General features: G+C 35.8%; 1 protein-coding gene across 5 annotated transcripts in view; it reads right to left on the bottom strand.

Moving 5' to 3' along the window:
* DENND1B (DENN domain containing 1B) overlaps nt 1–16,687 on the bottom strand; it is a 152,337-nt gene that overhangs the window by 107,755 nt on the left and 27,895 nt on the right. For all 5 annotated transcript variants that reach the window (XR_010084023.1, XM_063426097.1, XM_063426096.1 and 2 more), the window contains exon 3: nt 2,370–2,413. Coding sequence is in view for 4 of the 5 variants with exons in the window: in XM_063426097.1 (XP_063282167.1) it covers nt 2,370–2,413 (44 nt within the window). In the remaining variant the exon portion in view is untranslated. The remainder of the gene's footprint in view (nt 1–2,369; nt 2,414–16,687) is intronic.

Raw genomic sequence — 16,687 nt, forward strand, 5'->3', positions numbered from 1 at the left:
CCTTTACCTATAGAAGGGGATGATCTGCTATAGTGGCTTGGTGATCTATTGATGACAACATGCTTCTATAAACACTGGACTGCTGTAACCTTAGAAATGCAGAGGTTTAGAAAGTTACAGCATTTATTTTGTGGATCTGTAAGCTAAAAATACTAATGGAAGTGGCCTGTTTTTAAACCACATGGTGCTACGTGTAGGTCTTGATTTAATAGTGCTGGATTAGCTTTCCAAATGATTAAATCTTTTTGACTACACTTTTAAAACTTTTTTCAGCATAGTAACGTGAAAAAAAATAAACCATATATATATATGTGTATATATATATAAAAACATACATCAATATATAAAAAAAATCTAAATATTACAAAATTTTAATATTTTTCAGAATATTAAACCAATAAAAAAATAGTGTACACAAATATTAAAACCAAGGCCATAGTTGCTCAAAACCCTGTCTGGAATAAGGAAAAGGAGTCTAAGCAATATGAATGTTATTCTATTCATGTTGCCTTTTGGCCACTGCTCAGGGTCTCAATGACTGTTTTGTCCAATTATATCTTTCATCTTCAGACAAATCCGGCCCACTAAGAGCCGGTAGGTTTAAAATTATATTTTCAAAATTATATTTTCTTGGTGTCTATTTCTCCCCCAAATATCCCTTGTGATATCTTCCATTAAAGAAGGACAGATATTTTGTATCTGTCCAAATAGTTGTAACTCTCTCTATATATAAGCTTTTGCTATATTTTGAGGCAGTGAAATATATAAGAATGGCTTGAGGAAATATGAGCTGTATTCAGAAATTGATGGAGGGTCACAGATTGCCAAATCATCCCATCAGAAACAAATACAAGCGCTGGTTAACAAGTCTTTAAATCCACCTTCAGTGTATCCTGCTCCATATCAGAAGCCAGGTACTGTTCAGTTTCCTCTGCAACTGTCTATTTAGGAACACAAGCCCGTCCAGAATATAATGATTTTGTTCCCACGTGTTTCCTTACCAGAAATAAAGCATTTAATCTGTCGTGTGCCTGCGGTAATGTAATGTATCGTTCATCATATCTATGGTTCTGACAGGTCATTATTGACTGTGAACCTAAAGTGTATCATCTGCCCTCTTGAAGTTTGAAATCAAGGCTGCAATGAAGGTGTTTGAGAGTTACAAAGGATCCTCATGAAGAATACATAATGAAGGATGGCGCAAGCAGATTTCATACAACGGAAGCATTAAGCTGTGTGTTTTCAGATAACATAATATTTTAGCTAGGGTAAAGACTAGATTTCATTTAACTTTAAGGTAGAATGGGGCATACATGTCCCCTAGATGGGAGTTATACTCTGACATAGCATCTTCTATCCTTAATTAAGCCACTACCTCACTAATGATATGAAAGGAGAGGAGGGGAGCAGACTAATTCAAACTGCCATGGTCTCCTCAGCCCCTCTCCCAGCACATCACTTTTGGGAGAGAAACTGGATAACAACTGCTGCATGGGAGTGTAACTCTCAACACTTTCAGGCAACCTGTGACCTGTATGTTCCAGTGAAGCTCTGCATGTCCGTCACATGACTCACCAAGCCGAACAGGATTTTAAAACATGATTTGTCAGTTGCAACATCACAAGATCCAAGGTTTAGGAAACATTCTAGGATTCTGATATACTTTATAACCATAACACATTCTATACTGCTCTGCATTTTTTTTTAATAATACATAATTTTTTGCATTATTTCAAAGCATTTATTTTATTGGATTATTTTGTGTCCCTATTAACTAGCATTCCAGAGATTGCACGTTCCCTATCTCACTCCCACCAAATGCAACCACCGGTGAGGTCAGACAGTAAAACACTGGCACAGCGGACAAATGCCACAGACCAACTGACACTGACAGACAGACTTGTATAATAGATGCACACACTCGCATGCGCACACACTATTCTTGTACAATATTTGATATATTTATTTTGGAGAAAATAAAACAACTTGCAAAAATTGCTGATATCGCAAAAACTGAATAGAGCATGTAGTAATAGTTATAAACAGCTCTAGCAATATTTTTATGGCATTTTTTTCATTTTTTCTGGTGTCTGTTATAAACCAGTGTGAGGTTTTTCTCCAAAGTCTCTATGGGTCAGTAACGGTGTGTTTGTGTGTGTGTATTTACAAATAACTGTTTATATCTATGTATCGCACTGTGTATTCTGTGCACACTCATATATATATCATTATGTACGTGCAACACCCAATTCGTGGCGGCACTCCAGGGATCCCGGCAGAAGCTGCAGGCTGTACACATCATTACATTCACCGTTCCATGCTGGGATTTTAATGTTAACAAAATCAAACCTCTCTGTGATGTTACCAACCTGGTCGGAGAAATCCTCGGGGAACTTCCACAGCAAGACTGGGTCTGTAAATAATTGACATGAAGCATTAATCAGAGGCGTGAGGACAGAATGTTAGCACCAGAGGCATTCGCATTAACCCTGTCCCTGCCATAGAGGCCAGTAATATATCGCAGAGCAACAAAAAGGGCTATTTACTAAACACCTCATTCTAAGTAATTGACTGCAGAATAGCAAATATTAATGCAAAATAGCTGAACTCTAGAGAACTGTACCAATATGGATACTTTAACCTAAAATTTGCGATTTCACAGTGAAATTGTGGCAATTCCCTGCTTAGTGATAAACCATCTATTATTATAGGAAAGCTATATCTTAAAGTGGATCTAAATTTCTTTGCATTTTCACAGATCACATAAAGACTGGCCAGCTTTACACTGTTTGTTATCATTTTTGTTTAGCTTACCTTCTTAACACAAATTAATAATAGCTAGCCTGGAGTTTTGGCAGTTGATATCTTAGCAGCACCAGGCAGGTCAATTAATTAACCCTGTAGCTGCCGAGCTTCTTCCGAACATTGTCACAAGTGTGTCAAAGTTAATTTAGGAATTTATTGTGTCTTCATTAAAACACATTTATTTATTTTTTCAGAGATCCCAAAAAAACATTATTTTGTTGTTGGGTTTTTGGGTGGGTGAGGGTGTTGTCTCTTTTTAAAAAAAAAAAAAAAATACTCTTTAAAATAAATTATTTGTTTGCTTAAACGTGCAACAATACACCGCCCAGAAAGAAAATTGTTACTCTATGATAAGGTACAGCAAACCGTGCATTAACCAATACTTTTTCAAAATCATTCAAACAAAAGTTTCCAGATTTTAAGGGTTATTTGCTAAGGAAAGAATTCATAGTAAATAAAAAAAATGTGATGCCTAAATAGCCAACCTTGAAATATTTGTAAGACAGCAATGCTTTCACTCCAGACACTCTGGTTTTAAATATAAAATTCACTTTTTATTCTGCCTTTAGTGAATAACTTTGATTAGGTTTTCTATTTTACTATATAAAATATACATGGATAAAAAAAAAATTACTTTTTGTTTTGCTTTATTCTCATTTTCCTTCACAAAATAAGAAGGAAAAACATAAGTTTATACATGCATTTATACAATTTGAAAAAATGCACAAAAAGGACAGCTTCAGAAAGGGAATATTTGACTTCAGTACTTGTAGTGTTGCTAAAGTACTAGAAGACAAACAAAACACAAAAACATGTCTTAGAAAAGGCTTGCCATAAAAAGTAAACTGCTTCTAGATTTTCCCATACTTCTCGTGTTTTACTAAAAAGACCCTCAGATCTAACCAGGTCACATATCTGTTTTTCATGAGAAACACTACTACGCTCGCATTTGGCAGGAGTGAAGGGATGATCACATAATAATCTGGCAAAACTATACATATTATATATTTATATCACATTTTACGTTTAATGTATGTATAAAATATTTTCCTCACTCAAATTATAATTATTTAGCATACCTTAAAAATGTATGGGATTCAAAATAAATAAATAAAAAATACTAAATTGAACATAAATAATATCCCATACTACAAGGTACATTGAAAATGGGTTTGAATTATTATTTTGTTTTTTGGAGGGTGAATTTTTAATATTTTTTTTATAAAAACTTCTGTTTGGCCTTGTTTCTGTTACTGAAGAACGAAAACAAGCAAGACATATGTATGTGTACACATATGTATTCAATTTATTTATTTATTTTGAACAGATACTTATTGGAAGTAGATTGAGAAAGTACATCCGGTACATACTTGTGGATTGGGAACAGAAATTGGGTTGTGTCACTGTTGTTTTTTTTTCTCTCTCTCTCAGATCTCAAGTGATACACTATCTAGTAAATATTCTTTTACTTGATGAGAGAGGTTACTGAATAAAAATAGTTTCATGTTGCCATTGAACTAGCTATTTAATGCATCCATGATGCGTTAAAGAAACACTATATACCCCCAGTCCACTTTATCTCAATGAAGTGGTCTGGGTGCCATGTCCCCCTATCGTTTTAACAGCAATTATTTCATTGCAGGGTTAACATACATACTGACAGCCACTAGAAGCACTTCAAAACCCCACAATTTAAGTCAGATGGTCTCATAAATCACATTTGATTGGCGTAACGCATCAGGGTACTACACATGCGCTCAAGCCTACCAATGCTTTCCTCTCAATGATCTCAGCCAAAAAGGTGGAGTGGCACCCAAGGGCCAGCTCTGTGAGGGAGAAAAGGTAAATAAACTCAACTTTTTAACCCTTACATATACATATTTGTATTCCTAACACTATGGTGTTCCTTTAACAAAAAAAATTGAAAAAAAACCACTATCATATAAAGGTAGTTTTGGAGGAGATTTTAGCCAGGTGATTGCAATACCAATGTTGATGACTGATCACCGGCTGAAAAAGTACAGTAAATAACTATGTATTAGGAATTTGTGGGATTTAATAATTTGGTCCAGAATTAGCCAGAGACTTATAAATGGAAGGGAGCAAATACATATTTCAAATAATGACTGTTTTGCAGGCACTCATCAGTTGATTTGGTAAATCTAGTTATCACCTTAGATTACCACTTGATGCCAACACACTAAATACATTTATATGTGACCTTCAGAACTTTGTGATAGTTTTGTAAGATAACCCTATGAGATTGTGAGCTCTGTATGCTTTTTCAAACAAGGGGTCTTAGTGGTATCCCTGTTTAAATTTCACAATATTATAGGAAATCTTAAAATGATGGTCCTCAAAATAGCATTTTAGAGAAGCTAGAGTACACCCTAAGCATGCCAGGTGATGGTTGTTTGAAGTCTCAAGCCCATTGTGTTGCTGTGCATATGGGTTTACCTATTGCAAGGCTGGCAAGGGTCTGTATATTTTAGTGGGTGACAGCCCTAAGTCTCTTATTCGGAAGAGGGATGTGTATTTCACCCATACTTAAAATTCATGAAATCTAATCTTTGTAAGTGTGTTAGTGCCATCAGCTAAATCCTTTGGCTACTAGCCAGGCCTTAAAAGTTGCTTGCCCCTGCAAGCCATAGCATACACACCAGAGGTGATGCATTTTTACTTGCAATGGTTAATGGAGAGTTGATTTTTTAGTACAGATACTTGGTTAAACTGTACTTACTATGTGTGGTCATTAATAGTATTTTTATATATTTTTAATCCCATGGTATTTTCAGGAAGCTGTGTCACTAATACTTCCTTCTCAAAACAGGTTTGTAAAGATTGAACAAATAAAGAATCTGTATACATTTATATAATTTTGTTCAATGTTCATGTACTAATAAAATGTGTTATATTCTAAATGGAAGTCATGCTACTTTCTATTTATGTATTTTATTTATTTTTAAAATAAGAATAACTTTTCAGAAAAGGTTGTAGCAGGTAAAAATGCAGTCAAAATGATGTATATTTCTTAGAAAACCATAGAATATTTAAATTGTGTACAAAGTCATGCCCAAACAAAAAAGACAGCCTCCGAACACCAAATGAACATTTTAAGGAACTGTTTAAGGAACTAACCTGTATTCCTGACCCTATAGTGTTGATACCACCACCTCTTGCCACCCTAAATATAGTAAAATTTTACCGTTATTCCAGTCTGCTGGTGCTGGCTCTGTCCCTGATTTGCCTCTTTGGCTGACATCATCAAGTGATAATCTCAGACAATCACAATACTTTCCCATAGGAAAGCATTGGATTGGCTGAGAATGTCAAGTAGGCAGATCAGGGGCAGAGCCAGCACAAGTCAAACACAGCCCTGGCCAGTCAGCATCTTCTCATAGAGATGCATTGAATCAATGCATTTCTATGAGAAAACAGTTTAGTGTCTCCATGCAGAGGGTGGAGACAATGAATGACGGTGCTGCACACTGTGTAGCACTGCCACAGGAAGCACCTAAAGTAGCTATCTAAGGAGTCGCCATTGGAGTTATCCCTAGGCTGCAATGTAAACATTGCATTTTCTCTGAACAGAACGGTAATTTACTGCAAAAATTCTGAAAGGACTGTTTATATTCACCAGAACAAATACTATAAGCTGTAGTTGTTCTGGTGACTACAGTGTCCCTTTAACCAACTAATCAAAAAGGTGGGCACATATAGAATGAATAAATGCAAGAAGCCATTCCAAATGAGACATTGACAATTTGAATAGGTAAACATATACCATGGATAGAAATAGTTAGCTTTTACCACCTATACAGTAATCTCACCAATATAAGTATGCATTACATAATATACCAATAACAGTCTAGGTCTATACATTTTACTTTTCAACTGTATAAACAATTCACTTTGGTATCAGGTCTTTTTTTAAAGTATTTTACTGAAAATGTGCTGTAATGGTTGTAAAAACAAACAACATGTATATTCTCAGTTGAAGTTCCAAAATTAGCTGTGAATATCTATATCTCCGCCAATCTCCACAATCTCATAATCTTCTAAGGTAGCACTGCGATTACCTTATAAATCTTTGCATAGCAAGATTTTCTGGCAATTGTACTACTGCCAGAGTTCAACTGTAGAATGAGGACAAGCTAATGGCTTAACTATAACTCCTGTTGTACGTCCTCTTCAAACAGTACAAATACATATTTAAGCAGAGTTAAAGGGATACTATAGGCAGGTTAATTAAGCAGTTTTTGCGTCTAGATTATGCACCTGCAGTCTCACTGCTCAATTCTCTGCCATATAGGAGTTAAATCACGTATGTTTCTGTCCATGCAGCCCTAGCCACACCTCCACTGGCTGTGACTCACAACCATGCATGAAAAAAAAATGGTTTAATTTTCAATTAGACCTTAACTTACTTTATAAGTTTGTATCTCCTGCTCTGTAAGATGAACACTAATTATACACAGGAGGCTCCTGCAAGGTCTAGAATGCTGTTAACAGAGCAGGAGATAAAGTCTAAATTAAACCGGCTGTACAATAAAGGAAGTTTAAATATTATATTTCTCTTAACAGGAAGTGTTTAGGAAGGCTGTGCAAGTTACATGCAGGGAGGTGTGACCAGGGCTGTATAAACAAAGTGATTTAACTCGTAAAAAAACTGAGAATTGATCACTGAGAATGCAGGGGCATGATCTATACACCAAAACCGCTTCATTACGTTGTTTTCATGTCTAGGTTTATAGTTACAGTGATTTTTGAAAATGCCTGCAATTATAACACAATATAAACAGGGAGACAGTGACAGACACAACCTGAGTGAAGACTTAAAGATTATTCCTTTAATATAAACATGCAAACGCATGTTCACTACATGTCACCTGTCCAATGCTTCAATAACTTTGCCCATATTGTATATATTTCTTTTAAAACCCATGTATCCTTAACCCCTTAAGGACACATGACATGTGTGACATGTCATGAATCCCTTTTATTGCAGAAGTTTGGTCTTTAAGGGGTTAAGCTGAGTGGCATTAGCCAAAAAGCTTAAGTAGATTGAGCTGGATTTAAGGTATTAAACAATAAAAAGCTGGAGACACTTGATTTTAAAGTTAAAGATGTGGATGATGAAGTAACTGCCTGGTGTCTGAATGAGTGAGTGGTGTATACAATCTCTCTGTGAGCCCATCCTGCTGATTCAGAAAACCTCAAACAATACACATGGGAGCCATCACTAATCTGCTTTATAGACGCTCTGTTCTTGAACATGACACTTCAAGTAGTTACAATGTGACAAAAGATTCTGAACAGGCACTTGACTTGTCACACTGAAAACCATGTCTGCTGAGTTACTATGTAGCATAATGTGCCATAAAAGCTGCTGAAGCCGTAGACGGTATACATAAGCGTGTTACATTGCGGAAGTGTTTGGTGTCTTGTGGTATCATTCACTTTATTTAAAAACAGTTTTTTAAGTTTCTTGCAACTTTCCCAGGAAATAATTAATTTGACTGAAATTTAAGAATGAATGTTTTAAAGTATTACTTTTAGAGGTAGTTAACCATTTTTGACATTGTTTCAAACAGCGCATGTTGAATTGTGTTGGCGATGCACTCTTCCATTGTAAAATCAGCTCAGTGACCCATTGCTCATATACAATATAATGTCTACTAAAATTAACTTTGCAAAACACCATTTGTTAGACTCTTGTCCGTGTCAAAGGTTCAAACGGCACCTAGAAGGCTTGTTTCAGAATGTAATCTATTGATGTAAGTTTTCCTGGGGCACGATGAATAGATGAATAGCATCTGCAAGTTCCAAGTAATGAGGACCCATTAAAAAAAAAAAAAAAAAAATCGCTCAGGGAACCCCAGTCTGGACTCAAGGGTTAAGAACCACTGGCCTAAATATCTGCAAAGGATTCATATTTTTGTAAAATGTCAAATTTATTGCAAGCAGTGAACACGTAGGAAGGCACCATTTGGAGAGTCAATATCCACACAGCAAGCAGAAATGAAGTAAAAGCAAGTACACCCATGGGCTGTTGTATCCCATGAACTCCTTTACAGCAAGGGATTATGTGGTATATAGTTCATCCCCAGGCAGTAGTTCCATTCATCAAAGGACCAGTGGAACAGTGAATAAGCTTACAGCAGCTGTGCCGTTGCCACCAATTCACCAATTTACCGACAGATTAATTCTCAGTTTTGTGAATAGGCCTGTGCACAGTGTTTTCCAGATGGACACAGTCATGTCAGTGGAGGAGGGACAGGGACATGTTGACCTAGTGTATGAACTCTGTACACCCAAGTTAGATGGATTCAGGCAGCAATGGATTAAGTGGTTGGAATAGGCTTATAGCTGCGGTGATAGGTCATGTTACAGTTATTGAGAATATGGAGAGAAAAAGAGAAAAAAACAACTATAATCACTATTTATATACATGGAAAATATACAATGCAGAATAGTAAAAAATTAATAAAAGTCATGTTTTTTTACGTTTACTCCTCCCTTACCTCACTGATTTTGATTGAAAGGCATCAGAATAAGTTACTGTGTTACCTACTGTGTATGCATGTGGGAGCTATTCACACGTGCCAAGCACAAACACGGGTACCATTCTGAAAAGAAACACTTCTCAAGTTCGTGCTTGTCATATATGCACAATTTATCTCTTACTAGAAGACTAGGAAATGTCTACTCCTGTCTGATGAGGTTGTCATCCATGACATCTATTTTAGCACATGAACCACAGACATAAGTTTATGTTTGTGTGTGTTGTAAATTTTTTCATGGTGTGCCCATTATTTCATACGCAAATCGTGAGACCATGTATTTCAAGCATAGACATGGCAATTTTTTCTATTTCATATAATATGCATTAAAAATACACTTTAGGCAACAAAACCAATACATCTTAATGTAGTCGTTTTGGTGCATAGACCTTGTCTCTTGCCTGACAATGTAAGACACTGCCATTTCTTTAAAAAAGAAAACGTAAATCTCCAGGTAGGTGATACGTATCAAAGTAACATCCACATGAATACCAGGACGCAAGGCTTTCCAGCAGAACACTGCCCACAGCATAACATGCCTCCGCTGGCCTGCCATCTTCCCATAGTTCATACTTCTTCCTTTGGCTACCCAGTCCCATACAAAGCAAACTGCGATGCACTCTGTGTTCTGATACCTTTCAATCATGGCCTGCATTAAGTTTTTCACAAATCTGAACTACAATAGCGCATCTGTATTAACGGACCAGACAATTTAGCTTTTGCTCCCCAAGTGCATCATTGTGCCTTGGGCACCAATGACCCACATGCCAGTTCACCAGTTGTCTTTCCTTGCACCATTTCTGGTAGGTACTAACCACTGCATACCAGGAACACCCCACAAGTCTTCTCATTTTGTAGATACTATGACCCTCTGTTGTCTAGTCATCACTACGTAGCCATTGTCAAAGTCACTCAGATCTTTTCACTTGCCCATTTTTCCTCCAACACATGAAATTCAAGAACTGACTGTTCATTTGCTGCCTAATATATCTCACCTCTTGACATTGCAAAAATATAATAAATGTTATTCACTTAACCGGTCAGTGGTTTTAATGTTGTGATCAGTGTTTACAAATAAAATAATTAACAACAGATTGGTTTATTTAACGTGTGATATTAATTACACACTCACTGAACTGCACTGTAGAAACAGTAAGTACTAAGTCACACTACAAAGTCAATAACAAAGATTGTGTGATAGACTGTAATCATCCAAAACACCAGGAAAATAGGAGGAAGAAAAGGATTGGAGCTTATGTTATCCATGGTGTATGTCTAATCAATTTTCTGCTAATTTTATGGATGAGAAAATAAAGTTCCCAAGAGACAAAGTGCCTATGTATGAGCTAACACTGGCAACCTGTTTAATAGATTTACTAGAGTTTATTAATTCCAGGTATCAACTACCTTTCTAACCAGTTTAGCGATTTCAGAATATAATTCAGATACAATTATAAGAAGAAATATTAGGAACGCAAAACAAGGAATGAGTTACATTGTCTCTCATTTACCTATTTATACACTATAATAGGGTTGCCCTTAAGCAATATTCATAGAATTCTTATATTACAGTCCGTTTTGAGTTTTCTGTAGAAATCAAAGACATGAACATTTTAACTCAGTCATTGATTTCTTTTGAAAACTCAAAAGGGACAGTGCACTTTAATGATAACAATTATATATATATTTACCGGAGGAAAAGCCTAGGGACTATTTTGCCTTACAGGCAACGTGATTTTGGGAAAGATGTGGCAAAGGGTGGAGCTTCTAGTAGCTTTGACAGCCACATATATCCATTCCTTGATGGGCAGTACTAGGTTCCTTCTTATTCGATGTGCAGCAGAAACTGATGACATTGCTAGTCTGCATTCCTAGTCTTGTGATGACATTGGTATCTGCATGTACAAAATCATGTGACCGTTCATAGATCCTATTTTGTACTCTCATGCAAGACTATTTTACATTTATTGGATTAGGAGGGAGGGGTACCCTGCTTTTTCAAATGAAATTGATCATCACTCAACAGGACCAAGTTTCACTCCACAATTTTATATATATATATATATATATATATTTTTTATCAATTTCCTTTCAACCAACAGACACTTGTCCTCTACCATTGAAATCATCATGACCGTTCAGAGACATACTTGTTCTGCACGTTTGGAGAATTCTTTCCCAGACAAGAGGGGTGCAGAAAAATATGCTGGTAGCATGACACTGGTCCTCTTCTCGGAATATCCCCCAAATGCAGGATGCTTGGCAGGTACTGCTAAATTACATCCAGCTTTAAAGGGACTGATTCTATGTGATTAAAAAAAAACAACAACTTTCATACATATTTGTAACAAATTTGGACTAATTATATGCAGGTTATACAGCTGCAGTGCCACCGAATCCATAAATTAATCCATATTAAGTTTCTCATCATTTGTAACAATACTGATGTTATATTTATATGATATATAGTTCTTCAGTTAGTTATATATAATTTAGTATTATATACATGGGATCTTCTCACACATGCATAACTCCTGCATAGCTATCAAATGTGTTTCACCCAAGAAGAAGCATTTTGCCATCAACTGTCACTGCTGTCACTTGCAAATTCTCACCTTTCCCTGTGTTTAGAGAGTCCATCTCACCAATGAGGTCTATGACGGGTAGAAATTGATGTTTGACATTGAAAGATCCCTTCTGCAACGTGAACATGCCTGGAATGTTGTACCTCTGCCACCTTTAAAGAACTGTCTTATACACTCATGGAAATGTTCCCTCTGTACTGGCACAATGAATAATATGTGGGATGCGCCTGAGTAAGGCATATTTCTGCAGAACAAGCTATTAATCCCAGCCTGTCCTTGGCTGAACTTATTTGACATATTTCTTTGCCGCTACATGAAGGGGCCTCACGGACAGATGAATGACAGTGATGCCACAAATGTACACAGGAGCATACCAGTTCCAGTGACAGTCCTAGCAGGATGCAGGTTCAGACAAAGATCACTAAAAAAAATGCAATTGCAGTCAGTAAAATGAAAAAAGTAGAAAGGCTGCTTTGTCCAGAAGGTTAACTAAATATGAAAAATATGATAAGATCTCAAATGATTTGTTGCTTCTGGCATATTGTGACACGTTGATAATAGCCAAGCACCAAGGCACAGATAATTATTCCTTATAGCCAAACAAAACATCTAATGACTTTAACTGACTAATGGGCTGACGTTGGCCACTGTCATCATAACAATTTTGTCATTAAAGTGCCTTTTCCAAACTTTAATGACCTTCAGATATTCGATAAAGGCTTAATAGATCTGCATAACTCTTAATAAACATACAATTCATTATCTTAATGATAATGTAATATGTCCTATAATGGGTTAAATATCCCACTTTAACAAAATAGTAGTAGCTGGGCAGTATACCTTAGACGTAGAACGTTAGCACATAGTTGCCAGTTTAGCTGCACACACGTAATACACACTTTTTTAACCTGGAACATGGCTTATACTGTACTTTAAATCCCCCTTTACAGCAGGGGAGATTTCAAGGAATTCCATTCAGAATTAAATGACTTCCTTAAAGGAACACTAAGTACCAGAACTACAGCTAAATGCAGTGGTTCAGGGGCAAAGAGACTGTTCCTCCAGGCTGAGCAGTATATACGCAACCTTTTCTGAGTGAAGGCAGTGTTTATTTGCTGCCTAACGCCACCTGGATTTGCAGTCATTCGGCGGTCAGACACTAGAGGGGCTTCCTGAATGCGCTATTCCAGATCTTTCCATGGAGACACAAATGCTCAATATCAGTGAATTTCAATGAAGAAATGATTACTGGCGCTGCCTGGCAAAGCACTAGATTGGCTGAAATCATCAGTATTGATGGTCTCAACCAGCAGAGAAACTACAAACGCCATGAGATTGTTGAGCTGAGGAAATTAGGTTAGTGAAAAAAACTTTATACATATTTTGAGGAGGCGGCCAGATATTAAAATTAACCTAATACTACTCTGTCAGGAATACATGTTTCCCTAACAGAGTATTCCTTTACCACTGTTTTGTATGTAGCTAAATGATGAATCATTGAAGAAAGGAATCTGTACAACAATCAAATGTTATATTATCAGCTGAGAAATACCAGACTATAAATAATATCTTAATTATACTTCAATGCAAATTTAGTGCTCCCTTCCTCATGTTTAATAACCGGTAATGCCATGCCAAGCTCTGATGGCTCTATAATTTATTAAAATGACTGTCCGTTACATAATTAATAGGTTAAAAGTTTAGTCCTATGTACAAAGTAAGTTCAAAACAACATTTATATTTTGAGTGCAACATGCCTGTAGCTTTTCCTTTAAAAGTAGAGATATACGGCTTTCATTTAACCCCTTCAGCAGTAGCAGATCCTGCAACACAGATATATACAGAGATGGCTGTAGTGCGGTCACTCAGTTACCATGGCTTACTTGCTGATTAACATGTTGCTAATAAAACTGGCTCAAAGTTGCTGATAAAACAGGTGGCAGTCAAAAATCGGATGTTCCTTAGGATTTTATTGGTTTCTATGGCAATTGTCACGGTCACCAGTATTATCAATATTATGTTTACTTATCTAGATTTGTAATAAATAAGTATTTGTGAGAAATGGAAAAATTTTTTTTTAGAAATTCACACCTCTTTATCTTGCTACTGGGCCCATCCATCTTCACAAACTGTCAATCATTGTTTTGTTATAAAACAATAGCAGTATGCTAGATCAAACTTCAGAGTGTAGGGTGCTAGTTCAAACTTCAGAGATTCTTGGTGCCACAGGTAAGGTCATTGCTCCACTGACCACAATACAATCAAAAGAAGGAAATCTCAGCACTCAGCACAGCAGAAAATTGTGGTTTATTCAACCATCAAACAGAGTGGCAACATTTCACTTTCTCAAGTCAACAGGAGAAATAAACACAATGGGACGGTTTATCATGAGAAAACCTGGTGCTTTTCTGGGGCAAAGTGCTAAATAAGGGGCAGTCACCATGGAAACAAGTAGAACTTCTCTCTACAAAACTGTTACCTTACAACCAAAATAGTACTGGTTTTGCCTTGATAAATATCCCTCAAAGTTTGCATTTCTCCTCCTCATTTGCAATGTTAGTACTTATTTCGACTAGGCTGGACTGGACGATTATGTAATTTGCTAAATCTTTAACCCCTTTCAGGACGGAGTCAATAGTGCACGTTCTGATCAAAACAAAACGTAAACAAAAACAGGAATTTGCGCTATATGTCTGTTCACCCGTATTTCCCCTCTTTCAAATGATATGCACCCACACTTATTATATATCATTTTGTTCAAGAGAAACAGGGATTTAATCTATCATTAACTATTCATATATGGAACATAATTTATTATGAATAAAATTAAAAAAAATGTGAGAAAATAAGATTTTTTTTTAAATTTGCATTTCCGTCTGACATTTTAACTGTGAATGTCATAACACTGTTAGGTTTTACTGCAAAAAATGCACATATTTGTAATCAACGATGTCTCACGAGTACAACAGTACCCCCCATTAACAGGTTTTATGTTGTTTTGGAAAGTTACAGGGTCAAATATAGAACATTCCATTTTCAAATAGAAATTTTCCAGATTAGTAATGTTACCTTTGAGACGGTGTGGTAGCCCAGGAATGAGAATTACCCCCATAATGGCATAGCATTTGAAAAAGTAGACAAGCCAAGGTATTGAAAGTGGGGTATGTTTAGTCTTTTTTAGTAGCCACTTAGTCACAAACACTGGCCAAAGTTAGCGTTCATATTTGTTTTTGTGTGAAAAAAGCAAAAAACAAATATTTGGCCAGTGTTTGTGACTAAGTGGCTACTAAGAAAGACTGGACATACCCCACTTGCAATACCTCGGGTTGTCTACTTTTGCAAATGGTATGCCATCATGGGGGTAATTCTCATTCCTGGGCTACCATACGCTCTCAAAGGCAACATAACCAATCTGCCAAATTTCAATGTGAAAAAAATTAAAAATGCAAGCCTTATATGTGACTCTTTAACTTTCCAAAACACCATAAAACCTGTACATGGGGGGTACTGTTATTCTCGGGAGACTTCACTAAACACAAATATTAGTGTTTTAAAACAGTAAAACATATTACAACAATAATATAGACCATAAAAGTGCAGTTCACTTGTAAAAAATGTGAAAAACTTCACTTTTACTTAAAATATCATCGTTGTAATACAATTTACCAGTTTGAAACACTAATATTTGAGTTCAGCGAAGTCTCCCGAGTAAAACAGTACCCCCTATGTACAGGTTTTATGGTGTCTTGGAGAGTTACAGGGTCAAATATAGTGCTTGCGAATTAAATTCTCTGCACTTTCTCCCTGTGTTGTCAGGCATGCCAAATCACATAATTACGTTAAAAGATTATTTAAATATACACGTAGAATTTTAATATATATGCATTTATAGGTATTTAAATTCTACGTGTATACTAATGTAATCTTTTATGTAATTATATGTATTTATCTATATATATATATTTGCGGTTATTTGTATTTTATATATAGATAGATATATATAGAATGTCATTCTAAGTGTATTTTGTTACCGATATATATATATATATATATATATATATATATATATATATATATATATATTAATAACAAAATACAGTTAGAATTAAATTACATATGCATAGATAATTTATATTAAATTTTGTTTCAATATTTTATTTTATTATTGTATTTATTTATTATTTTAATTATACGTATTTATATATAATATATATATATGTACAGCTATTATATATATAATATATGTACATATTATATATATGTAACATCATTCTAAGTGTATTTTAATATTAATATATGTACTTATATTAATATTAAAATACACTTTGTATGACGTTACATATATATAATATGTATATATATTATATATATACATATTATATATATATTAAAATATATTTAATTTATTTTTAAAACATGTTTATTTTATTTTTTTTACACCTCCTACCAGCAGGGGGACTGTCTGATATTTCAAACAGTCCCCCTGCTGGCAGATCCACAGCCAGCTATAGGGGGCCATGTGATCGCTCTTTGAGAGCGATCACATGGCCCCCGGGGGCCTCATTTGCCAGAGGGGGGCTGCCTGGGCTGTCAGGCAGCCCTCCAGAAGAGGATCGCGGCGGAGGTAAGTAAATCTCACCTCCTGGGGCTGCAAGCCGTTACGGCGTACCATGTAGTCGCAACGGCTTTAAAGCCCATTTAATGCGTGACGGCATGGTACGTCGTAACGGCGGG

This window comes from Pelobates fuscus, chromosome 7 (assembly GCF_036172605.1).
Source record: "Pelobates fuscus isolate aPelFus1 chromosome 7, aPelFus1.pri, whole genome shotgun sequence".
Classification (NCBI taxonomy): Eukaryota; Metazoa; Chordata; class Amphibia; order Anura; family Pelobatidae; genus Pelobates; species Pelobates fuscus.